The 24,900-nt window shown below is 44.5% G+C and overlaps 1 protein-coding gene across 8 annotated transcripts in view; it reads left to right on the top strand.

Annotated features, from left to right (window-relative positions):
• The first annotated feature begins 23,850 nt into the window (after window positions 1-23,850).
• Window positions 23,851-24,900, top strand: part of PKP4 (plakophilin 4) — a 38,338-nt gene continuing 37,288 nt past the window's right edge. For 5 of the 8 annotated variants that reach the window (XM_041465958.1, XM_041465963.1, XM_041465957.1 and 2 more), the window contains exon 1: window positions 23,857-23,985. In XM_041465958.1, coding sequence (XP_041321892.1) covers window positions 23,857-23,985 — 129 coding nt within the window. Of the gene's footprint in view, window positions 23,986-24,900 lie in introns of all 8 variants that reach the window. The other 3 variants (XM_041465962.1, XM_041465959.1, XM_041465961.1) reach the window with 1 other exon arrangement.

Raw genomic sequence — 24,900 nt, 5'->3', positions numbered from 1 at the left:
CAGGGCCTGGAAATGGCCCTTCCCAAGGGCCCTGGCAGCAGAGCTTGGGAATGGAGCTGGAGGGGATGATGGCACCGAGCAATCTCTGGGCATGCTTGGGAGCTTTGCTGATTCTCAGCTGCTTTTCCTAAGGCCTGTGAGATGTCCTAGTTCATTGGATAACTTCTCATGTTCTCTTATCCAAACAGAATACTCATTTATTCTGCTAGGGGGAGGTTTGTGGAGGGAGGGGAGGAGGTAGATAAAGACAGCCAAAAACTGCCTCTGGTGACCTTCCCAAAGCTTTTGCTTGCACGGAAGAAAATCCCAGTGTCTTGTCAGTTAAATCTCTGCAGCTGGCAGCAGCGTTCAGACCTTTGCTCTTCTCTGCCTTGCTGCCCTTAGTACCTCTCTCCTTTATTTTGAGGCAGACAGGAGAGGCCTGGATTTCAGGAGGAAGGAAGGAATCCATCATTTTCACACAAGATTAATTATTTTCTTTTTTGGTAGTGGAGTCTCCGACTCTGTCATTTGAAAGGGAAGGCTGAAGCAGAAGGGTCTGGGAGTGGTGTGTCATGGCGGCTCAGCTGGGCCATGGGAGGCTGGAGGCCGTGGTTCTCGGCCATGGAGCAGCCGTGGGTCCAGGCCCAGGGCAGCCGTGGGTCCAGACTCATGGAGGCTGTGGAGCAGCAGTGGCCCAGCGAGGCCCAGGGTGGCCGTGTGTCCAGGCCCAGGGAGGCCATGGAGCAGCTGTGTGTCCAGGCCCAGCGAGGCCCAGGGTGGCCGTGTGTCCAGGCCCAGGGAGGCTGGGGAACAGCCGTGTGTCCAGGCCCAGGGTGGCCGTGTGTCCAGGCCCAGGGAGGCTGGGGAACAGCCGTGTGTCCAGGCCCAAGGCGGCCATGTGCCCAGGCTCATGGAGGCCGTGGAGCAGCAGTGGGTCCAGGCCCAGGGTGCCCATGTGTCCAGGCCCAGCGAGGCCCAGGGCAGCTGTGCGTCCGGGCCTAGGGCGGCCATGGAGCAGCTGTGTGTCCAGGCCCAGGGCAGCCGTATGTCCAGGCCTAGGGCGACCGTGGAGCAGCCGTATGTCCAGGCCCAGGGAGGCCATGGAGCAGCCATGTGTCCAGGCCCAGGGCAGCTGTGTGTCCAGGCCCAGGGTGGCCGTGGAGCAGCCGTGTGTCCAGGCCCAGGGCAGCCATGTGTCCAGGCCCAGGGCAGCTGTGTGTCCAGGCCCAGGGTGGCCGTGGGGCAGCCGTGTGTCCAGGCCCAGGGAGGCTGTGGGGCAGCCATGTGTCCAGGCCCAGGGCAGCTGTGTGTCCAGGCCCAGGGTGGCCGTGGGGCAGCCGTGTGTCCAGGCCCAGGGCGACCATGGAGCAGCCATGTGTCCAGGCCTAGGGAAGTGACTCCAGCACAGGCTTGTCCTCCTTTCAGGATGGGCTGTGTGAGTCAGCCCTCCTTCCTGAGGAGCGATGGTGTCTGCTGGGAACCGGCCCGGCCAGTTCCCTGCTGCCTCTCCTTGCCTTTCCTCCCTGCCAGCGGGAAGGCAGAGCCTTTGGCTGCCGGGATCCGTGGAGAATGTCTGGGGCTGTCTTCAACTTTCTGGTCCTCTTCATGGCATCCCACTCTTACAGGAAAACAAAGATGATTACAGAAAGCTGGGAAAAATCCATTCTTTGAGTATGGTGCCTTTAAATAAGGTACCATTTTAACAGAGTTTATATTAAAAGACATGCTTTTGTTGTACATGCTTTCATACATTAATTTTAAGCAATTTTACTGTATTAAGAAAAAGAAATTGCTATTTTTCTCCAAAATGTCTCCGTGACCACCTCTTACAGATATTCCCCCCTTTTTTTTAAACTTTGCACAGCATTTTAGAGATTTTACCTAGGTGAGTAAGAAATTTCCTTACTAGGAATTGAAGACCAGTCAACTTCCTGTTTAATTGCTTTTAAAAAGAATTTAAAATATGTCTTTGGTGGAGAAAATGAAACCAGGAGTTGTTACTTTATTTGAGAGTCATTAAACTATTTTTCAAGAAATAAGTAAAATTAACCCCCCCATGTAGTATTCTAACTGAAATGTAGTGTGGTTTTGTGAACCTTCAATTAACATTATAGTTGATCTAATGTTTTGATTGGTGTTGTGATGAATTCATTATTAAAGAGCAGAAAGGAATCTATTGTAAATTCTTTGAAGGTGCATGAGTTGAAACTTGCATTCTGCATCACAGCTCAGCGGGGGGATTTTTAATGTATTTACTGTTTGTGCATGGGTTGGTGGTTGTGGGCAGTGAATGAAATCCCCCTGTGGCTATGGGATCTATGGGATGTGTGAGGGAGGTGGTTCACAGCCCCTGTGCAGGCTGTGGGATGAACTGGCCTTCAGGGTTTGCTGAGTTTGTGCAGAGGAGCTTGGGGCACCAGGTCAGAGGAGCTTGGGGCACCAGGTCAGAGGAGCTTGGGGCTCCAGGCCACCATTCCCTGATGAGGGAGGTGCATCTCAGAGCATTGCATGGGGGAGCCCTGATGGGGTTTGCTTGTCTTGGGGCACCTGTTCTGGCTGGCAGTAGGGGTAGCTCTGCATCAGGTTGGTCCAAGAAATGCCCTTTGACGGACTGGGGCCACCTCCAGAGGCAGCAGGAGCCAGAGGGAGAATGTCCCAGGAGGAGGTGGTGGGGCTTGAGGCAGGAAGGTAGGGGCAGTTTTCCTAGTGCAGGTAGGGCAAGGAGTAGCAGAGGTCTGGGAGCAAGTGAGGAAAAGAAGGAGCTGTGGTGTGATGCCAAATATTGCTTTTTGTCCTATGAGGTCCAGCTGTAAGGAACAAGGAAGAAGCATTAAAAATTTTCTGGATTTCTGTTTGTTTCTGTAGGTGCCAAAAACTTTTTCTGTCTTTATCTTCTTATCAAAAGCTCCTCATCTTCTGTCTGTGGTGTGGCAAGCCAAAGACTATCATCTGGGCTATGCTTTTAACAGATTTTTATAAATGGACTCAAAAGCATTTGCATTACACGTGTCAGAGTAGAAAGCACCTAATCTATCCCTTGGTTTTCTCTATGTGGTCTTAATGCCATCTGTGCTAGAAATCTGATGTGGATGGGAGATTTCCATCTTCTGGTGGATTTCTGTCCTCTTCCCCAGGAAGGCAGCAGCAGGCAGTGCATCCTAGGTGCTCCCAGAGGAAACCTCTTCAGTTCCAAACCCAAAGGAAACCTCTTCAGTTCCAAACCCATGTTCTTCGCTGTCTAGCCTTGGCAGAACTTCCTGTTGTGTAGCCTGGCAATTAAGTATTGGCACATTTGTTGTCATACTGGTAAATCTGATTGGTGAAAACTAAAGCCACAGAAACTCAGCTCTCTCTGAAATGATTTCAGACAAATGATAATTCTTTAACTTCCATGTCAATGTGACAGGCTTAAAGCTGAAGCATTTCTTATCTTTCACAAAATGAACCCAAGACAGTGTATGTGATGTAGCTGATTTCAGTGGCTTCTGGACAAGTGGAGCACTGGACTGTTAACTGGAGACATTCTGTGTACAGGTACGTTTATGTAATGGTGTTCAACAATTGTCTTCTGCTAATTCGTGCTCAACTCTTGTGTGGTATCTAAAGGTACATAGGGAAACAGATCTCAGAAAGACTTAGTATTTTCATAATGTTTTTATTTAAAAACAAAATTACCTATATTCTTATTGAGAAATAACACAGCAGTATTGAAATTATAGCCTATCATGAAAGGAGATTTAATTTGTATCATACTTGTGCCTAAACTCCAAATTGACATGGCCCTCTGTGACGTAGAGGGAAGTCTGTGCTCCACAGAGCTTACAGGCAGAAAGGCAAAACTTTTGAGACAACTGGAGAAGATACCAAGAACGTGCCTTTCTGTAACACACACCTTATGCAGGGTGCTTGTGAGCCAGTACCAAACCTGGGCTGTGTAATTTGATTCAGCCTTAATCAAAGATATACTGACAGAGCTTGCCAGCCGTTGCTGCTCCATAGCCTTCATATCCTGCTTTGTCCTCAAAACTAATGTAATGAAAATACCCAGTTCCATAGTGCAGCTGAAATTTAAAATGTTGGCAGTGAGATGATTGATACAATGCATCACTTGTTCGTGGGAGCATGTTTATATTTTGGATGGGAGATAAAAAAACATTGAACCCAGAAATCTCAGACTGGCTTGTAGACTTGTGAGATGTGCCCGTTTGCTCTGTGTTATTTGGACTATCACCTAAAGAAAGAAAATTCTGAGTTTTCTTAGTTTTGCTACTGTTCCTCAGCATAAATCATAGCAACAGCATACACTGAGATTTGGGAAATTTCACTGCCATTAAATACATTCTTTTCCAGAAGATACTTAAAAAAATTTCCTAGTTTAATGTTTTTCACAGAATAGACAGACTGGCAGAAAAACTTCCTGTGGTTCAAGAACTTGACACTTCTTAAGGAAGTTCTGGAAGAGAGCCCTGCCTGTTGTGGGATGCTTTTTGTTCAGGGTGATGTAGTCAGTCTTTCAACACTCAGAGCTTTTAAATTTAGTTGTCGAACCCAGGTTATTTTTAAGCAGGAAAAAAATTCACTAGGTCATGTACTGACACTGAGACAAAGTCAAAAAACTGCAACAACAAAAGACCCAAATCCCAAAAAAAAAAAAAAAAAAAATCCTGAGGATATGCAGTTAAAAAGTGTTGAATTAGCAAGGCATACTGAATCCAGGAACTGGATTTGTCTGATGAGCTACTGAGTTTTATTTTGGCTAACTTGAGTGTTCTGAAAGGAACCACCCACTGTCCATCGGGAGCTGCTGCTGCATTGATCCAGTCTGGAAATGTAGTCACACAGTGGAGGAGGATAACATTTTTTATTAGATTAATGCATTTGTTGCTGCTCATAATGGGTAGATTTTAAATATCTTATTTACTGTTGTACATATAGATACAAAAGAAGATATCCTGAACCACAACTTCCTGCTTTTAAGAGGTGTGAAGTGCATTAGATTTAGGAAGTCTTGCCTTGTTAGAATACAGCAAATGCTGTTTTAGTGGTACAGTTCATTGTATTAGTTAATATGGTAATATTTAATTGTTTTATATTACTAGTATATTGTTTTAGCCTATAATATAAATATTAATATATTTCAGACTGAAATTTGTAATACTAAAGGAAGTTACTTTATTTTTAGATAGCAAAGATAATTCAGGTTATTGCAATTTTTCCAGGATTTTCCTTTGTTTTCTCTGCATCTCAATGCATCACAGCAGTCACATTGCAACAGAACAAAAATATTTTACTATGGCAATATTCCAGGGTGGGGTTTTTTTTTGTTTGTTTGGTTGTTTTTTTTTGTTTTGTTTTGTTGTTGTTTTTTTGGGGTTTTTTGGGTTTTTTTTTTTGAAGTTGAAGAATGTGCTTTATGTGCAGCAGTGCACACTGAGGGATGATGTTTCCACCTGGTCAGGTGTTCCCAGAAGTGTTCAGAAGTGACCGTGTGGTGAGTGAAGGCTGTGTTGGAAGTGTGTGCTCCTCTCCCAGGCAGAGCAGCTGTGGAAGTTCCAGCTCAGAGCACCAGTGACTGCATGAAACCCAGTCAGCACCAATCCAAATAACAGACCCCTGCGCCAGGCTGGCCTGCTGGGGCTGCTGCAGGAACACCTGGGATCCTCCGCTCTTCGCTGAGTGTTGGAGCTGTTTTCACAGAGTTTGCTGAATCCTGTCTTTCTAAACTGATTGTTCTCCAGCTTGGTGTTGTGATTGAGCATGGTGAAAACAATGCTGCACAGACACTTTCTGCGTTTTGAAGCGTACGCATGACCTTTTTCCTTGGAAAAAGGAAAATGGAAGCTGATTGATCACACTTTAGAAGAATGCCCTGGTGTGAAAAGTTCAGACAGCCCTTCCTTCAGCTGTGCAGCACTCAGGAAGGCCTCATTCCACAGGCCAGCAGCTGCCTTCTGCTTGTATGGAATGTCCTCACAAAATGAAGAACTGCTGACTCTGAGCAGATCACTTCTAGAGTTGCTCTTGCTTCTCTTGGAGCTGATAACTGGCTCTTCCTTCCCCCAGGTTCCCTGACACAGGCAGGCCTCTGGAAGAACTTGTTACTGTTGTCTGCATGGCAAATAGCCACCTGCCTGTGAGGGTTTTCTTTCCAAATATTTGGCATGTCTGTCTCACTTCCAAGTCTTTAGTGGGCAAACTTAAACATGTTGGAGGAAGGGGAGACAGGCTGTGCTGCTGCATGGATTGCATTCGGCTGTTTCCCTCCTTGCACAGGATCTCACCAAGGCTACCTTAACTTTGATCTCCGGACTTGAGACTATCCTCTAGCTGACTGAAATGGTTTGCATCTTGCACAGAATTAGAGCCAGAATAGAGATTTTTATCTTGGAAATTTTTTTATCTTGGATTTTTATCTTGGAAGCAAAAATGCCTTGTAAGTCCAGAAATTCAAGGGTGGTGTGTCCTTTTCCCTAGTACAAACATAAATACTACATGTGAAAGCTCTGCTATGTCATGCTGATAATGCCCAGGAACTAATTAACAACCAGCCCCAGAGCCTCTGCTCTGGCAACTTATAACAGCCTGGGGCAGGAGGAGAGCAGGGGTGTACTTGGGATGTCTACACAGGCTTCTTAACTTTATACATTTTTACAGCATTTATTTTATCAACCCTTCCATTGTACTGCTGTCTTTTGGATTTACACTTGTCAGTGTATTTTATTATTTCTTACACCAAGGTATGAGGTGGAAATCCTTATAGAAGAGTTAGTCTGTTGAAATTCAAAACTGTTAAGCTTGCTTGACCTGTATTTCAGAACCAAGTTTTGGTTGGTTCTAGACAACAGATGAATAACCACTGTTCTGCAATTTCTTTTGTTGTAAGAATCACTTGTACTTGGAGCTTTTAAAAGATTCCTTACAGACTATGGGAAAAAAACTTCTGGGAAACAGCTAACGCTTGGTGTTCCTTCAAAGTATTTGTCCATTTTACACAACTTTTAGAAAGATATTGTAAGTTGGACTTTATCTCCTTTACAATTACGTTCCCATAATTTAGCTAAATCTAGTAATTCCAGACTGGAAGATGGAGTGTTTGTGCAGCCAGCTCATTTCCTAGTGGAGGCTGGGAGAGAGCCCCGGGGTACAGAACACCCGCTGCTCAGGTCCCTGTCCGTCGGGATTAGCCAGAGGGTCTCTGCTCTGCTGCACTGGAGCTGTTCTCAAGGGTTTGTGGATAGCTGGGTTTACCATGTGCTTGTGATACTTGGACCTTTTCAGTCTCTGAAGTGGCACAGTTCAGTGGGGAGACAATGCTTGTCACTGAGGATATGCTATTTTTTGGAATACAGTGCTTGCTAATGCATGGGCTGATCTCTCACATAGTGCATGGAGTGAGCAGCTCTGTGTTCTGTAGTACTGGGGACTTTGCCTTTCAAAGGCTCATACTGATGGACGGCCTTGTGTGCTCCAAAGTTCAGAATTCTTGCCAATGGACTTTTTCAATATGAACGTGAATCAGTTTGGTGTGTTAAATTTGTGAGACTTACAACTCCATAGATATGATCACTAATGGCAACCTTTCAGTTTTAGGTGTGCATCAGTTTTTCACTCAGCTTTCCTTGAAACGAAAGCTGGTGTTCAATATGATCAATCCTGTCCAGGATACTGGCAGTGGGCCTGTGAAACTGACTGAGGTGGTGCTAATCCTGACTGAGGTGTGTGTTAGGAGATGCAAGTGACTGTGCCTCTCACCTGGCCAGCATTGATCATTTCTTCTTCTAGATGAAAGGACACATCTGTCAAACACCCTGCAGTGGAGGATCTGTGTGGGTTTACATGGCAGATTCAAAGAGAATTGTGACTTTTGTGTGCAGAGTGACTTGGGCAGGGGACAATCAGCATGTCCCCCAAGTTATTGTTTATCTTGGCACAGCTACAATTGTGTTACTCATTTGGGTGGGTTACAGCAGCTGTGGCCTTGACTTGCTCCTGCACTGGACTGACAGGATCAGATCCCTCTTTATCCCAGGTGGACTTAAAGCAAGGTGTGAAGTCTTGACACAGTACTAGAGGAGGGAGACAAAGTGACTTGAACTAAAGGTTTTCACATGCCAGCTTGTACTTTAAATGAGGTGGAACTTGGACGTGTGATTTTGTGGGTATGCAGATGTTCCTGGCATTGCTGGAGTGCTATGGGTGGATGCTAAATGCAGTAATAGCTTTGTTTGTTAGTCGAGCTACTGCATGAAGATACAGGTGTATGTTTTATTAGAGTCCTCACTGAAACGGGCCTACCACAGGAGGAAAGCAAGCAAATCACCTTGATTTGACCTTAACATTTTCCAGCTGCAGAGATGCCAGCAGAATGTGAATCAAAACAGTACTGCCTGTAAACACATCCCAGAGGAGCCAGCTACTTTCTGCTGGTTTCACTCTGATTGAAGGAGTTTGACTTCCCTTAAGGTAGATATGATTTTATTTGTACAAATAAGAAAAAATAAGTCAGAAATACCAGTGTGATAGGAATCCTCTCTATGGATCCTAATAGTGCAATTACAGCAGTGGAGAAAATAGCCACCAGTAATTCTGTTCTCAAATGGTATATTCACTATACTTTTTTACTTGTCCAAAATGTTCATTTCACTGGGAAATTTCCTAATTTGTAGCTACAGTGACAAATTTCTTTATGGTCATTTAAGACCTGTTTGGTCTTCTCTCAAATGTTTCCTTATCCTCATTTTTAACCCAAGTATTCATAGAAAACAGTATCTTCTTAGTTTGTATTTTGAAAGGTGTCTGGTGATGAAAAAGGAGGATTTGGTTTCTTTATCATCGTGACAGCCTTTGAATTCAGGCAGAGCAGCAGAACCAACTGCAAATGTGAGAATCAAGGCCTGTGCCAGGTGCTGAGTTAACTTCCATTTGGTTCTAAGGGGAGCAGCACTTCAGATTCTCTGCTGGAAGTGTGTTTTTGACTCACTCTACAACAGCATGTGCCATCACTGTGGCTATCTCACAGGAGCAGCTATGTTCTTCTCTCCAGTTACCTCTTGGTGATGACCTTGTTGTCTGTCACAGAAACTTTCTTTGGTCACTGTCTGTGACTTGGGTAAAGAGCATTGGCAAGATTAATGCCCCATGTCCTTCTTGCCTACCAAGGAAGATATGAAGGCCTGTTGTTTGCCAGTGTTGTGTGCTCAATCACAAGGGAATTCCTAGTGGAGAAACTTCTCTCCGGATGGAGAAGTTGATTCTACTTCTTTGTCTTCCTATCCTCCAGCAGGCTGCATACATAATGACGGCCATTTGACAACAGAGGCTGTGTTTACCTTTGGCTGAGGTACCTGCTGGGCTGTTACCTGGCTGTGTTTTCTCTGCAGACACATGCTTCTGTCATTCTTAGTTGCTGTGCTGCTTTAGGTTGCTTGTCTCTAGCTGTCTCCTAACTCCATTATTATTTTACTTGGAAAACAGCAGCAGACAGGTAGATTTCTCCTCTCCCCTTAGGCTAGGAAGGGAACATCAACCTTCTTTTGCATTTGTATCTCTTTTTAAAAGTAGGTATGCTTCCCAGATAAGGACTCCTCCATTAGCTTAGTTACACGCCTCAGTGTGTCATCCCTTCCACTGCTTTGGATAGCTATGGATTTATTTGGGAGCAGGAGATCAGCTCTGCTGGGTTCAGCTGGTTCATATCACCACATTGTTTTCTATTTCATAAGACTGCTTCTCAAATCCACCACTTAAGTTACAGTTCTGCCTACTTGAATTATCTTTCCATTTAGAAATTGAATCAGTCCATAATGATGTGCTCCATGGCAATTTTGGCAACTGATTTTTCTCTATTCTGTCTTTTAGGCTTGAGTTTGTTGAGTAGTCTTTTTTATTTAACTGCATTTTTTGGTCACCATATCCATTAAATGAATAGCTGTGCCCTACCACTGTGCTGATTATTCATGCCTCCTTTGATGTCTAGAGCAGCTGGGTCTCACAGGACCAGGATTCTGGTGGTGTCTGTTTCTAGTAGAGCTCGCACCCCAAAGTGTGAGTGGCCACTACTAGCAGCTGTCTCTGCTGTTGGAGATTGACTGAACAGCGTTAATGGCTATACTGTAACCTCTATCCTTTGTCATGTGAAGGAACTCCAGTTACAAAACTGAACAGCCTTCAGAGAGGTAATTTACCTTCTATGACTGCTCTTGGTGACGTGACTGTTCCTGTTCTTTGAATTTTGCTTTGGTCAGTGGTCTTGCAATTCACTGATGGATTAAGATTGTAACTAATAAATTACAAATATGACAGCAGTCTTATTGGGAAGACAGTGAATTGATAGCTTACTAAGGAAGCCCTTTTTTTCTGTTGAAGGTTGGTGGCTTTGAGCATGCTGTACTTTGTACCAGCATAGGTTTTTCAATCTTTTGCTAGCGGTTGTCAGTGGGGTTGGGTCATCAGTTCTTTAGAATTCATTGTGAAACCTGCAGTTCATATTGCCATTCCAGTAAACAGTTTTGCTTTCATGAAGGCTTACTTCAGGATAATGGAGTCTAAAGACTTGTCCCACCCTGCATGGTGTTCGTTGGTGTGGAACAAGTAACCAGCCTTGTGTCAGAGCTTGGTCCGGTGCCAGCTCTACCACCTTTTCCTTTCTTTAAATTCTTTCACTTCTTATTCCTGTGCAGGGCAGGGGTGGTGATGGTAGCGATCTTGGTTTTGAAAGAGTATCAGACTGGCTTCACCAAGATGAGGGCTGGCTTCCTGGCACTGCTTGTGGCCTCAGAGGCAGGCCTGACCCCAGAGGCACAGGTGTGCCAGCAGTGCCACAGTGCTCCTGGTGCCGGGGTCACAGCAGCAGTGTGTGGCCAGGACAGTACTCCTGTCCCAGGGAGGAAGCCTGGGCTGTTCTGGGCTGGATTATCAACCTGGCATGGTTGTGCTCAGCCCTCGTGCTGTGCCAGGACAGTACTCCTGTCCCAGGGAGGAAGCCTGGGCTGCTCTGGGCTGGATTATCAACCATGGTTCTGCTCAGCCCTCGTGCTGTATTTGGGTGGTGGCCGCCCTGCCTCAAGGGAGCTGTGCTTGGGTCCCCAAATGCCCAAGGACAGCAGCTCTCCAGGATGTCACCCCAAGACACATGGGCAGGGTACTCTGTCAGTTCAGTTGTATGTAAACGCTGTCTTTTAAAGTGACCATAAATGACAAGGGGCTTCTTGCTTATTCCTGGTCATATCCTTTCTGTAGCTCACCAAGAGGATGATGATGGGCAGCAGCAGCATCAGTATTAAGAACAGATAAAAATGGGACAAGGTAATGTGTGTGCATGTTTATCCTGCTGATCTGAAGTCTGCATTAATAACCTTGCCGAGGGCTACTTTTAAAACATACAAAAAAAGATTTTGACAGTATTCATCAGAAGATGTGTGCTGAGTGTTGTTTGGAATTAACCAGCAGCATTACTGTAGAGAAACAACTTATGAAACGTATTTGCTGTTTTAAAGAAGCAACTTATTTGAAAATCTTATTTGAAGTAATAATGTGCAGACTCTCTCTCTCTCACTCTCTCTCTCTATATATATATATGACATTTTTCATTGAGTTTTTATTGGGCTTTAGTTTGACAAAAGTGCAATGTTACACATTTCTTTTAAACACAGTATGTGTAAAGTAGGTTTTTGAGCCTACTTTTGCCCCTCCTTGCTGGGCATGTTCACATTTGCTCTGGTATTTGCAGCTTTACCTCTCAGGTCGCATGAGAACTGAAGTAATAGAGAATGTTCTATATTATATTAAGTTAAAGAATAAAAACCAATAGTTTGAACCTCTGTAGGACTCCTGTGCTATTGCTGAAAAGCTCAATTTTAAATGTTTTGTGTTTGAAGTGGTCTCTCACAAATAGGTAAGAAAATGCTATTGGGTGGATATGCATTCTGTTACGATCTGTAATTTGTCCTGCTGTCTGAGAAGATAGCTAGCAGCTGCCTTGGAGCACCTTACTGAAATGGTTCATTTCAGGTGGCATAAACGGTTTGTGTGCCAGGTATTTTGAACTCGTGCAGTGCAGTAATTGGGGTGTTGGTGGATCCCTCCCTTGCGCAGGGCCGGGGTTCAGTGCTGCATCCTGCAGAGCCCGTTCCTGCACGGCGCTCAGCGCCTCTCAGCACCCGGAAAGGACGCTTCAATAGCAGCTCCTGAAACTGTACATATTCTTATGGAGCTGAAGTAAGACATTCTAAAAATGGAAAGATATGCCTCTAACTACAATTACCCCGTAAGCCTTACATAAAAGAGCAATAAAGAGCAATCTCGCAAGTGGTGGAAGTGCATTCTTTTCTGCTGGTGTCATCCAGGAGTGTATTTCCTGAGTTGTTGTATTGACATTCTCCTGGACTTGCAGAGAGCAAGCAGGAGCAGGCTTTCTCAGGTTTGAAAGTGGAAATCCCCTAAAACACTAATTAATTGTTGTATTTTTTTAAGACTTAAAATTGCGTAGTTTTCCGACTCCCTCCTTGTTACTGAGAGGCTTTGCTTTTAGCAAAGCTTTTAAACCTTTCATTCTGAGATGTGTGTTACAGCACAGTGAAAATAACTGTTTGAGTTTGTATCTTCACTGTTGGTAGATTTGCTTATTTAAATATATCAGTATTAATTGTCAAGCATATCTAAATCCTAAGTGTGGACATTTATTTTTTTTCTATTACATGCAGATGTGATCTAAAAAATCATGTTCGTTTGAATTTGGAAGGGCAAAAAAGAACCCCTGTATTCCATTTAGAGAAGACAGCAACACTTAAATAATTAATGTCATTTATATTGTCTGATACTGGCAAGAAGGTAGCTGTAGCTCTTTTAAATATTATTCTTGATTATTGTTTTGCGTTTCCTGCAGTGACTTCAGTATTTTGGCTGTTACTGCTTTTCCCAAAATCTCTGCTTTACATCCAAACACAGGCAACTTCTGCATAAAATTTGCTTTGCTTTAGTTGCTTTCTTCTGACTTTTCAATTGATCCAGCTTGAAATTGGGTGCACAAAACTTCAGTGAGGCAGCCTGGGAAGATGGTGCATTTTCAATGCAGTGCAAAATGGAAAGGAAGCAGGAGGGATCAGTGAGGTACCTTTTTTTCTTTTCCCTCTCTTTTCTTTGCCGGGGGAAGGTACTTTGATTACAGGCTCCCCAGCTCTGTGCTTTCCTCAGAGCTGTTGTTTTGCTGTATCTGCTTTGATGCAGGACTTGGTTCTCTGTGTCACCTGCATCACCTGGAGTGTGGGTGAGACAGGCTCTGTGTGGGAGGCGATAGGGAATTGGGTATTGCTGGGGTCCATGAGCAGACTTCAGCATTTGGTGTGTTGGGGTCAGCTGGTTTTGAGCTTGCTGTTTATTTCAAGCTGGATTCTCCTGTAGTTCCTGACCTCTGCGTGGTGGCCCACCACTCCCTGCTTTGTGTGCCCCCTGCCCCAGCCATGCCCTATGGAATGCCTACGAGCTTCTGCTGCTGTCCCAGGGAGCCCGGGCACAGCTGGGACAGAGCCCTCTCCCAAGCTGCCTTCCGTGCAAGTGAACTGCTGCTTTGGTTTTGGCTTCCTAAGGAGGTGCCCTGGTCACCTCTCTTTTCCCCAGTGCTCTCACCTGGGCTTTCTTGGTTGCATCTCACAAAGCCACATGGCAGTGTCAAGATTTTACACCAAACGTGTTCTCTAGTGCTCTTTGTTGTTGAACAAAATTTGGTACATTTGATAAAACAAGCCCATGCTCTTTCCTAACACTTGAAATTCTAGTGCCTGTTACTGGTTTTGGTGTGCTTAATTGCCCTGCTCAGGAATTAGCATGTGACTAGAATATAGGGCAGGGAATTAAAAGGTAGAAATAAGGTTGGTGTTGTTGTGACGACTATTTGAGATTCCTTTGATGTTAACATTTAAAATACGTTTGAGTCATACTTTCAGTCTTTCAGGAACTGAGGCAGGAAAGCTATCTAAATTGCATCTCCAACTGGTAAACTTTGATGCAAAATGTTGTCATCTCATGACAAAATTGCATGCCTTTAGCAGATTTTACAGGAAGAAATCTTTTTCACTGTGAGAAGAAAATCGCATCTTAGGATCTTGTCGTGCTGCATAAGGATGCAGCTCTGCCACACAGCAGGAAGCCTGTGAATGCTGTTCTTAAAGTTTCTCCTTGTTTTAACTGAGCATCAGCAAAGAACCATATGCCTTCATTCAGTATTTGTTTTGCTTCTTGACCATTTCCATACTTAATCTTCATTCCTTCAATATATTGTTTTCTGTCTCTCTAATTTTTTTGTTGCTGTATGCTGGATTGCCTACATTTTGCACTGTGGATGTCTGTTTTGGAGTGTGGTTACAATTATTGACATTATTTAATGTACCATTGACCTGGCTTTCCCCCCCTCTGGCACTTCTGCAAAAGGTTTCCCTGCCTAGCCAGACACTTTAACCTGAGCCTGCCTAACTTTGTAGCTGTGTTTCTGTCACTTACCCCTGCTACAGGAAGGCATATGTGTCACTTGGGTGGGAACAGTTTGTGTGTTTTTGTGTTTATCAACACCAGCTCATTCATTGTTCTTTGTGGTTTTCCTCGAATTAGTCAGTTGTCCTTGATCTCCTCTAATTGTGGTATCATTTGTAAATTTTGGTCTCTTCATCTCTTCAAAAAGCATTAGTAGAAATACTAAATTATCTATAGAGTAGAGTTTTGTGTAATCCTACTACAGTACTTTCAATTTTGAGGGGTGAACAAAATCAAATACACCTCGGAAAATATCAGCTTTGGGATATTGGAGAACTGATGGAAGTATTGTAACTGTGGCCTGAAAACCCAGATGCTTGTTGTCTAATTCTTTTGTTCATGGGGTTTTTTTAGCTTCTAGCTTGGAGAATGGAAGAGGCAAGAGCTACATTTGCTTAAATGTAAAAGTTTGCAGGTAGAGTGTTCTTGGCAACAAACAGAGTTTTGCTGTGCTGTTCTACTTCAGGGCAAAAGGAAGAGTAAACTGCAGTTTAGTAATTGATGAAACTTCATTTTAGTAAAATCTTTTGCTCATCAAGACATGTTTATTGGAAAACAGTGGTATACCTCAATTTATGTTTATGGTATGCAAGAATTTGACGTTTCTGTAGTGGTCATTTGGGCAGGAACATCCACCGGTAGCACTGAAGGACTCATAAACGTATCCTGAGTAAAAGCAGGGTTTCAGCATCATCAGTTTTCCGGTTTGCAGGGGCTCAGTCGGGTTGCTGTCCCTGCCGAGCGCGGCCGAGCCGCTGCCGGCCCGTGGCTCGTTCCCGAGCGCGGCTGGCCCTGCAGATGTGCAGGCTGTGGTGCCAGTGAGCACACAGCTGTGCCAGGGGAAGCACTGCTCGCAGCTGCTTGGCTTCCAAAGGCAGGATGTGGCTGGCGCTGGTGGTGTCCAGCTCCAGACCATCTCAGGGATACATGTGACATCACATCGCTCAAAAACTGCCATTGTCCAAACAGGGAGCTGTGGAAGTCTGTAACTCTCCAGCTGTCTTTTGTCATGGGGATTGTAGCTGATAATTGTTATCGTTGAGAATTTTTTTTGTATAATGATTTTTTTTTCAAATATAGTATATGGCAAAATTGAGAAGCATACTTTTATAAAGGCATCTAACATATGTTTGGGTTGCTAATACTTCCAGCTGAGGCATGTCTCCCTGCAGGGAGTGAGCATTCTCTCTAGCAATAACGTAGTCACACTTCAGCAATAATTTTGCTAGGAGAAAATACAAGTAGAAATTGATCAGCAGCTGCAGCCATTGTTGTGGTTGTAGTGGTCGTATCTGTACTTACAGCCATTCTCATTTTAATTGCCATTTGCTTGTTTGTAGTTTTCGGGTGGGAGATGGAGCAGGTATGGGTTTGGAGTTGGGGCACAGGGCAGCAGTGCTGTCAGCACAGCACGCCTGTGCTGCAGGTTCTCAGCTGTCAGTCTGCAAGTTTTGTTCTGTGAAATTCATTCTGAAGGACTTCATGCCTACATTAATCGTGTCTATTCCAACACCAAAGTGAGAATTTATCCTTCTGTGCATGGTTGAATGAGTAATTGATGAATGCCCTAGCCACCTGACAGTCTGTTTGTTTGGAAAACCTAAAATCCTTCTGTGATGCTGCGTGTCCCTCCTCCCCCTCAGTCTGCAATAGAAGAGAGACTGAACTTTGTCCCTCGAGATCTGCTGTCTGTTTGCTGTTCTGCAGAGCTGGCTTTGAGCACTGTGCTCTGATGAGGCTGTGTTCAATGGCAGTGGATTTGGATACTTCAGCAGAAAAGAGCAACACAGATGTGGGATGGCCCAAAAAGGAAGGCTCAGATTTGGGGTCTCTTTTTTCTTATAAGTCATGGAGCCTTGTTGACTTAAGCTACTGAAAACTCTATGGCCATTTAGCTTCTCATACTTCATACATTTGCCAAGTGTAAATGCTCTCCAGACATCCTTCAGATGACAAAGAGGCTTCTTTTCAGGTGAGCTACAGACAGTGCCTCAGGCTTTGAAGGACATGGTTATAAATATGTCTTTATTCAAAATGGTTGTCTTGCTGTACATGTCTGATACCTTCTGGTGAATGGTTAGCTTGAAAGCTATAAAAGATATTAGTCTCGTGGGCATGTTACAACTAGATATTTGTGGATGTAGAATCTTGCTTGCTCACTGGAGTGGAGTTAAAGCATGTAGCCATCAGCCAAAAAAAAGCAAAAAACTGTGTTTTCCTAGGAACTGTAACAAAAATATTTTTATCAAAAAGCTAGGGTAAAAGCTAGATGTACGTTTTAAGATTTTAATCAGGACATAGTACCAAATGGTTTTTGAACCTGCATATATTTAAGTAAAAAACCAAACCCCCCCCCCAAAAAAAAAAAAGAGGAAAAAATATGTCTTGTAAAGAAAAAGAGATTCGGAAGAGACTAAATTTAGTGGTAAATCAGTTAAACACATCTCCCACATTTCTCAGGCAACGCGTCAAGTGTATGTAGGTTTCTTTTTTGACTATGGGATTCAGTCTGCACAACTGTGCAGGTGGTTTTTATGCTGCCATTACTGAAGTTACTTTCTTCCATATTTTCATCAGGTAACGTGTTTATTTTCTTGGTTTCATCCTTAAGTCCACATGAACTTGTGCACTACTAATGTCCATAAAGGAAATATGTCTTGAACACAGTGGCTAGCCTGCAGTTGAAGTTTGGAGTACCTTCCCCTGCTGCATCTGGAAATTTCAAACCCTGTCTTTTATGTAAACACTGGAGCCATCTTTCACAGAATCCATTTTTAGTTGCTTGCATCATCTTTGCAAGCGGGTAAGTTGTCATCTGCTGCCTCTCCCTCCAAAGACATTCTGCAGGCTGGCAGACAGAACGCAGAGCGTGGTGCAGTCAGTCGGTTGCAGGAAGCTTGAGCATGTGAATCCTGCCTGGTTCTTAGGTGAGCAGCACTCTGGCCTGGCAGCAGGGGGGAACCAATGGGAACTGCTCCTACCTGGAAGTGTTCTGACAGCTCTGTGAAGGAACCTGGAAACAGATAAATTTTAATCATATCATCCTGTAAAAACTAGAAATGTAGTACGTCTTGTTCAGCTTTTGACTTTTCATGCACACTGTAAAGGATGAGCAGAGTCTTCGACCAAGAGCTGAGATTTGCCTTGTTGCTCTTAGTGTTGATATACAAGAATAACTTTGTCATGTAGCAAATAATGTTAGCGTCCCAGCAAGTTGATTTTAGCTTATAGGAGCTTTTCCCCTCTGTACTAATTTGTCTAATATCATTGGTAATTTACTATTGTTGCTTGAGTTACCCTTGTAGCTAGATAAATATGAGGATTTTCAGTGATGAGAGGTTGCCCATTGTTTTTCTCATGTTGCCCTCATGAAATAAATACATTATTATTATTATTGATCCATTATTATTATCATGTCCTAGCTGGCAGAGGTGGTAAGAATTGTATTACCTCTTCAGCATAAATTATGCTGGTGACTGTTCTTACTGGCTGCAGGTCAGCAATGGGAGGCTCAGAAACAGGGAACATAGGCAAGAAGCAAATTTGGAAGAATAGCCAATGTAAGGAAGGCAGAAGGAATACGAAGGGAAGGGATTAGGAGGTTGTGAAAAAGCACCACTTCTGTCTGGCATCAATCCTCAAAAGGTCTGGCTTTTTCTTGGGCCTGCACTAAAAGAAGTAGGATTATTCAGTACTGGCAAAGCTGTCTGGGTATGTCTAAGAAAATAACAGGAGAAGCACTGAAAAGTGGGGAGTAGAGACTAATGACAATGAAAACTTAAAGTATGGTTTACTATGCTTGGTTTGGTGATTTCTCATATTTCTTCTGTTTCTCAGTAGTGTGTTCTTGCTTCCTTGTGTCAGTGATTACTTGGCTGCAAGATCAGCTGGCTCAGGAAAACACACCCCCACCTGGTCCCCAAAAGCTTGGCTGAGTCAGAGGAACTCCCTGAATGCTGGCTTTGCAGTGTTTGACCAGTCGGTCAGACACAAAAGAAGGTATTTCCCAGGCTCCTTCCCTGGTGCTGAGAGCAGTGTGAGAGCCCAGACTGGCCTGCTGCTGGCACCGGGTGACTGCCCAGCCCGGTGCAGGGGTCTGTGGGAGGAGAAGGGCTGGGAGGCTTTAGGGCTGGTGCTTGCATGAGCCACACGAGCAGAGCAGGGGGTGCACAGTGGAGGCAGCACTGCCCTCTGAAGGGGCAGGTATGGGGCTGTTGCAATTGCCCAGTGCGGTGGTCCCTGCCAAACCCTCCCTGGATGGAAAGCTGACTCTTTATGGTGGCTTGGTTTGCTCTACTTTGATTTACTGTGTGGTTTCATAAAGCTATTTCAGTGAGTCTCTACAGCAGAGAGGCTGGGAAAACCACTGTTCTCAAAATTATTTTAGGGTATTTCAGCTGGAGGTTTCAAATTGAGCAGATTTGTCTTTCTTGCACACTTGATCAGGACATGCCAGCCTTGAGCTAGGTTATCACTGCTTTTGGCCTTTACTTCTAAACAGAGGATTTGAAAATTCATAATGGGTGTTAAGAATTTTCTTGGACTTACGCTACAAGATGAACTATTTAAGTATTAAGTATTTTCCTGAAAAATTGTCTAAGTGACTGAAAGACATTATTTTATACCAGAGACTGAAGTGCACTGCAAATTCTCACTGTCCTCCATGTTTCCAAGCTTCTCACATTATACCCTTGAGCTCCATTAGAGCCATTTACACCATGCACAAGTCTTTGTTCTGCAACATCCACCAGAAGATCATTCTAGAACATTTAAGTCTTCCAGTTCTTGTGTATTCTTTGCAATAGCAGAGAATTTAGTGTGTAAACTTTGATGTTCAGTGTTGTTAAGAGGTAGTCAGGTGTGCTGAAATGCACTGAAGAGAGCTATAAACAGTAAAATACATTTTCTGAGTTTTCATTGTGGCTATAGAGATCCTAGATCTTCAGTGTGCAGGAGCAGTTTGAGAGTTAAAAGAATTGGAATGCAAGAAAGCATTGAGGTGCATTTCTGATGGTGCTGGCCGATCCCTCCATGCCCAGGGCTTGCAGAGAGCAGCCCAGGGCAGGACCTAGGAAACCACAGCATGGGGCTGTGGGAATGAGGGTTTGGACTGCCGGGGCAGTCTCCTGTTCTGGGTGGTGGCTGACTGCTCAGCCGGGACAGGCAAAATAACTGTGAACCTAATTTTTTATGGCATGAAATCTGGCTGCTAGTTTTACAATAATGAGTTGTCTATCCCCAAATGAGTGGGAGCACAAGTCCAGAGAGTATTTTGAGTGGATAAATCCTAGTTTTATGTAGGGAAGGAAGTGGGTTTTGTATTAGCTCCTCTCAGCTTCTTACTCACAGCAGATTTCAAGGCTCTCACAAAACCTACTCTTGCTATTTCCTGTTCCTATAAAGTGAAGATGAGAATCTGCCTTGACTTTGTGAGTTCCTGTCCTTAAGCAGCATCCCTAGGCAGAGCTTTGGGGACTGGGCCCTGGAGAGCTGCTCCTGCTCCCTGACTCTCCTGTGCTGTCACCCGAGCCCACGGGCCTGGCAGGAGGGCAGGGAGGGGATGAGCAGACCTGTTTATTAACTCAAGTTTGTACCTAAGTGTTTGTAGGATCAGAGCCAACAGTTATTTAATGTTGGAATCAAGATTAGAAAATCAGTAACCTTGCCAAGAAATGTGTTAATTGAAGGAAGATCAGTTGAAACAACTGCCTGTGTGAAAGGATGCAGGTCTGTGATTACATCTCTTAACACTGAGATAGATGTACATTTAGCACTGACACCTTCACTAATAATTAATTTGATTGGTTTTATCTGGATGTTTTTATTATATACTCAATACTGGGTGTATTTTCTGCTCCAATGAATTAGCACACCTTCCAGCCAGCTCAGAGGAATGTTTTCTGGACTGGTTTGTTACAGAAATCTACTACAGATGGATTGAGAAGTTATTCACAGTGTTGGGGTGAGAAGAGAGAGAGAAAACTATGGAAAAGCCAAACTGAGATTGTTTCACTGCTGTATTTTGTACTTCTCTCCTGGAAATCCCAAACAGGATCCCTGCCCAAGCAGGCACTGCCCTGTTACGTGCAGGTGGAGACACAGTGGGACACATGGACCAGCAAGCAGCTCCCTTCTGAGAGGAGCCCATGTGTAACTTGTGAGTTTTTGAGACTTGTCCTTTAGATTGCTTAGCAGGTGTTTCTAAATGAAGGAAAGGCTTGATTGGGTAATTTTATTACTTGATATGCTTGCAAATTTATCAGGTCATTTAGAAACCTGAAACACTGAGTTACAGTCATAAAAGAACTACGGTAAGTGATATAAAAAATCAGATATGGCACATGGAATTGTGGCATGTATTCTGTGCTTTGGGTTCTTACTACTTGATTAAAGAGTTGGTTTTCAGCAGTAAAACTTTGAAGAAACCATTTCTATTTTCTAAAACCCTAAAGTTGTGCATTTGACTTTTCAAAATCCTATTATACAACTATTAGAGGTAGTTTTTTATTCTGCTTGCTTAATTGCTGTTTAATGGGTTCTGTAGAAATGGTCCTTGAAGCTTTAGTTGTGTGCCCACCTGATAGCAGCTTGTGATAGGCTCAGTGTGGCAGCCTTTGTATTTGCAAGCTGGAACCAATAAAAATAGTGTTTCAAAAATAGCCAGACATGTCTGGCTATTCATCTGTGGCACCTTGGAACTCAAGGAGCATTTAATGACGCTTTATTTGTCCAGAGTGAGTTCTGTTCCAGTTGCAGTTGACGGAGGTCTCCCACAGCCCTCACCCCGCGGGCCTGGAGCTTGGCTGAGCGCGGGAACCCTGCGGGAGCCGCCGTGGGTGAGCGCGGGGCCCTGCCCTGCCCTGCCCCGGGCGCCCTGACCGTGCTGGGGCAGAGGGAATGCTCACCGTGCGCCGCGGGGCTTGGCACCGGGAGGACAGCGTGGCCTGGTGGTCCTCACAGCGCCATGTCTGTGGTGAGGGGAGACCCGCGTCTGTGGGCAGGGAAGGTGAGGGGAGACCCGCGTCTGTGGGGAGAGAAGGTGAGGGGAACGCCAGGTGTGTGGGGAGGAAAGGTGAGGGGAGCACCATGTCTGTGGGGAGAGAAGGTGAGGGGAACGCCAGGTGTGTGGGGAGGGAAGGTGAGGGGAGCGCCACGTCTGTGAGGAGGGAAGGCGAGGGGAGCGCCATGTCTGTGGGGAGGGAAGGCGAGGGGAGCGCCATGTCTGTGGGGAGGGAAGGCGAGGGGAGCGCCATGTCTGTGGGGAGGGAAGGCGAGGGGAGCGCCATGTCTGTGGGGAGGGAAGGCGAGGGGAGCGCCATGTCTGTGGGGAGGGAAGGCGAGGGGAGCGCCATGTCTGTGGGGAGGGAAGGCGAGGGGAGCGCCATGTCTGTGGGGAGGGAAGGCGAGGGGAGCGCCATGTCTGTGGGGAGGGAAGGCGAGGGGAGCGCCACGTCTGTGAGGAGGGAAGGCGAGGGGAGCGCCATGTCTGTGAGGAGGGAAGGCAAGGGGAGCGCCATGTCTGTGGGAAGGGGAGAAAGCAGTAGAGTGGCTCTTGGTGTGCCTGGGCTAGTATGTTCAGGTGTCCTTGTGCAGTTTCAGAAACCTTTGTGCAGTTTCCATTGCCTTGTTCCACAAGATAAGTGGTGTAGCTGTATGGTAAGAATGGGCTTGTTCATACAGGCTCATTTCAGGGTATGTACAGGGCAGCCTCCCTGTGCTTCACCTGCAAGTGCTGAGGGGGAAGAGTCCTGCCTTGCTGAGTTGGGCTCCTTCTCTGGTGTGTTTGGGAAGCAGCTTTTCTTTCTGCATTTGTAGTGATGGAAGCTGGTGGGTGACTAGGCTTCTGCACCACAGGCTGCCCCCATGACTGCTCCACTGCCTCTCATCACTCATCTCACCTGAGTTTCCCCAAAAACTCTTTGATTCCCTCAGTGGCTGACATGAAACTGCACATGAACCGTGTCTCAAGCTCTTTTAGCAAACTGGAACAGGGTGGTTAATAAAGACTCAGTGCTAGTGCCAGAAGAGCTCATGGGCCTGAAGAGGAGGCATTCCTCTTACAGCCCATATGCTGCTGTACACAGAGTAGAACAAAAGCACTTTTTCTTACCCCCTCACCTTTTTTCTTATCACCTCACCTCTCCATTAGCAGCAGAGCACTCCTCTGACAGCACAGGGCTTTGCCTTTGTCTGGGCTCTGCATACAGGGTGAGGGAGAAACCTCGCAAGAGGCCAGCGATCCCAGGAGAGATCCCTCCAGGGTCAGGTCAAGTCCCCTTTCAACCCTGTCAGAAACATGCAACTCTGCAGCACAGGTGTGCGCTGACTCTGTGCTCATTCAGGTGCTCGTGGCTGATACAGCTCCACACTGAGCGGTCTCATGGGTCCATTCCTGGCCTTGGAGCCTGTTTGCAGCCTAAGCATCTCCTCACCCTTTGAGTAATGAATGGAATGGGGAACGACTCTGTTCCTATTTGTCTGCCATAGGAATATTAGGTGAGTTTGCTCTGAAAATCTAAAATGAAATACGGATTACTTCTAACGTTAGACCTCACAAGCTTTATTTTCTGAAGGAAATTAAAGCATGGTATCTGTGTAGAAGCTTTGTGAATGCCACTTACTTGCTGTTTTCAAAGCATTAAACACACTTCGTAACTATCTCTGTAATATTGGTTAATAGTGACTTTGATAATTGAACAAATTAATTGCTCTTTTCCATGGATTGGAGTTGCTAGTGTGCTGCCTCTGCAATAACACAGCTTGGGATTATTGGACGCTAATCCTGTCAGTACTTTCCACACTATCCATAGCCCAGGGCAATTGCTTTAACTTTAGCATTTTAATTTCCTCTTTTGCAAAAAGAGCATTAGAAGCATTGCTCCCATTAAGCTTTTATTACCATAATTAGTCTCTTCCATAGTTTGTTCCTGACAGCAGAGCATTCTGCTGTTATGTGTCATTCTTCTGTGACGAAAACTGCATGTGGTAAACTCGTACTGATCCTGGGTGTGCTTAATAGTTAACACTAGTATTTTTCATGCATCTTGAATTGTGCTAGTTTTATTGACCACCACAAAATAGTATTTTTACACATAATCTTGAAGCATCACACAGGTTGCTTGCTCCTGCCCAACCCTTGAGTTGTGTAGGTGATTCTGGTCTCCATTTGTGAAGGTGAAACACAGTCACACAACATAGGCTGAGTAATGAAATAAAGTTCTCTGCTAATTCAGTTAAGCTTGAAAAGCTTCTAGAAAAAAATGAGTATAATTCATAATCCTGAAAACTTGGATATTAAACATCACTGGCTGAAAATGTAAACTATATTAAAATCTTGTTATTGCAGGCAAAATGCCAGCCCCTGAGCAGAGCCCAATGGTGGAGGAGGGGCTGCCGCAGACAGCACAGGAGACTTCCACAGGCCCAGGCATGGAACCAGAGACTACTGCCACGACCATTTTAGCTTCTGTAAAGGAACAGGTATCTATCTGCCTCATTTTCAGCTATTCCTCAGTTCAGAGTGTGTGTGGAGTTAACTGCTGTCACTTACTGCATTGCTGCAACAACCATCACTGTTTGTTTCTGTGGCATGTCACCTAGTGTCACCATAGTCTATTGCGGGTATCGGTTTTAGGATCTGAATGTAAGGGGTTCAGTTACCTGCATTAAACAGAAGCATCATTCTGGTATTCTGTGTCCCTTGGAATGTCTGTACTGCTGTTATAAGTCGGACTGGAAATGCAGGTTTAGTGGCAAAGAAAAACGAGTGTAGAATTGATTAGAATCAGTCCCTGTAAGTCCTGCAAAGCCGAGTGTTCAGTGCTGCAAAGTCCTGCATGTACAGATTGGGTATGATTAATCGTACTTTATTAAAAAATGGTCTTTAAACTCGGAGTTTGTTTTCAGTTATCAATACCAAGGTACTAATACATTTTAAATGTGAAACACATTTATGGGTGTGTATCTAAAGTGATAATTTCTACATGAAAAATACAATTGCATTTGCAATCAAATTCAGCCTTAATTTGTAAAGATCATTCAAGTGGAAAAAATAGCAGTTCTATAAGGGAAACACCCCAGTTAGAGTTTTTGTTGTTTTTTTCTTTTTTAAATTTAAGGAACACAAAGGGAGAAGGGATACTTTGCCTTTCATTGTATCATACTGAAAAATAATGATCATCTTGGTTGCATTTATACACAAACTGTAACATCTGAACCTCAGAATAAATCTGCTTTGCTGTCTCTGTTTTGGAACTTCCTTGAAGATGAATCACAATTTGATTCAAGATGGTAGCTCTGAATGCAAATGATATAATAGTTCTTATGTTGTCCCATATGAATATTTTTTTCAAAAGGTGAGAATTAGGTATATCTTCTCCAGGCAGGGATCCTGTG

Source organism: Pyrgilauda ruficollis, unplaced genomic scaffold (genome assembly GCF_017590135.1).
Source record: "Pyrgilauda ruficollis isolate IOZ18807 unplaced genomic scaffold, ASM1759013v1 scaffold196, whole genome shotgun sequence".
Lineage (NCBI taxonomy): Eukaryota > Metazoa > Chordata > Aves > Passeriformes > Passeridae > Pyrgilauda > Pyrgilauda ruficollis.
The sequence above is the reverse complement of the archived record's forward strand: the minus strand, read 5'-3'. Positions and strand labels throughout refer to the sequence as shown.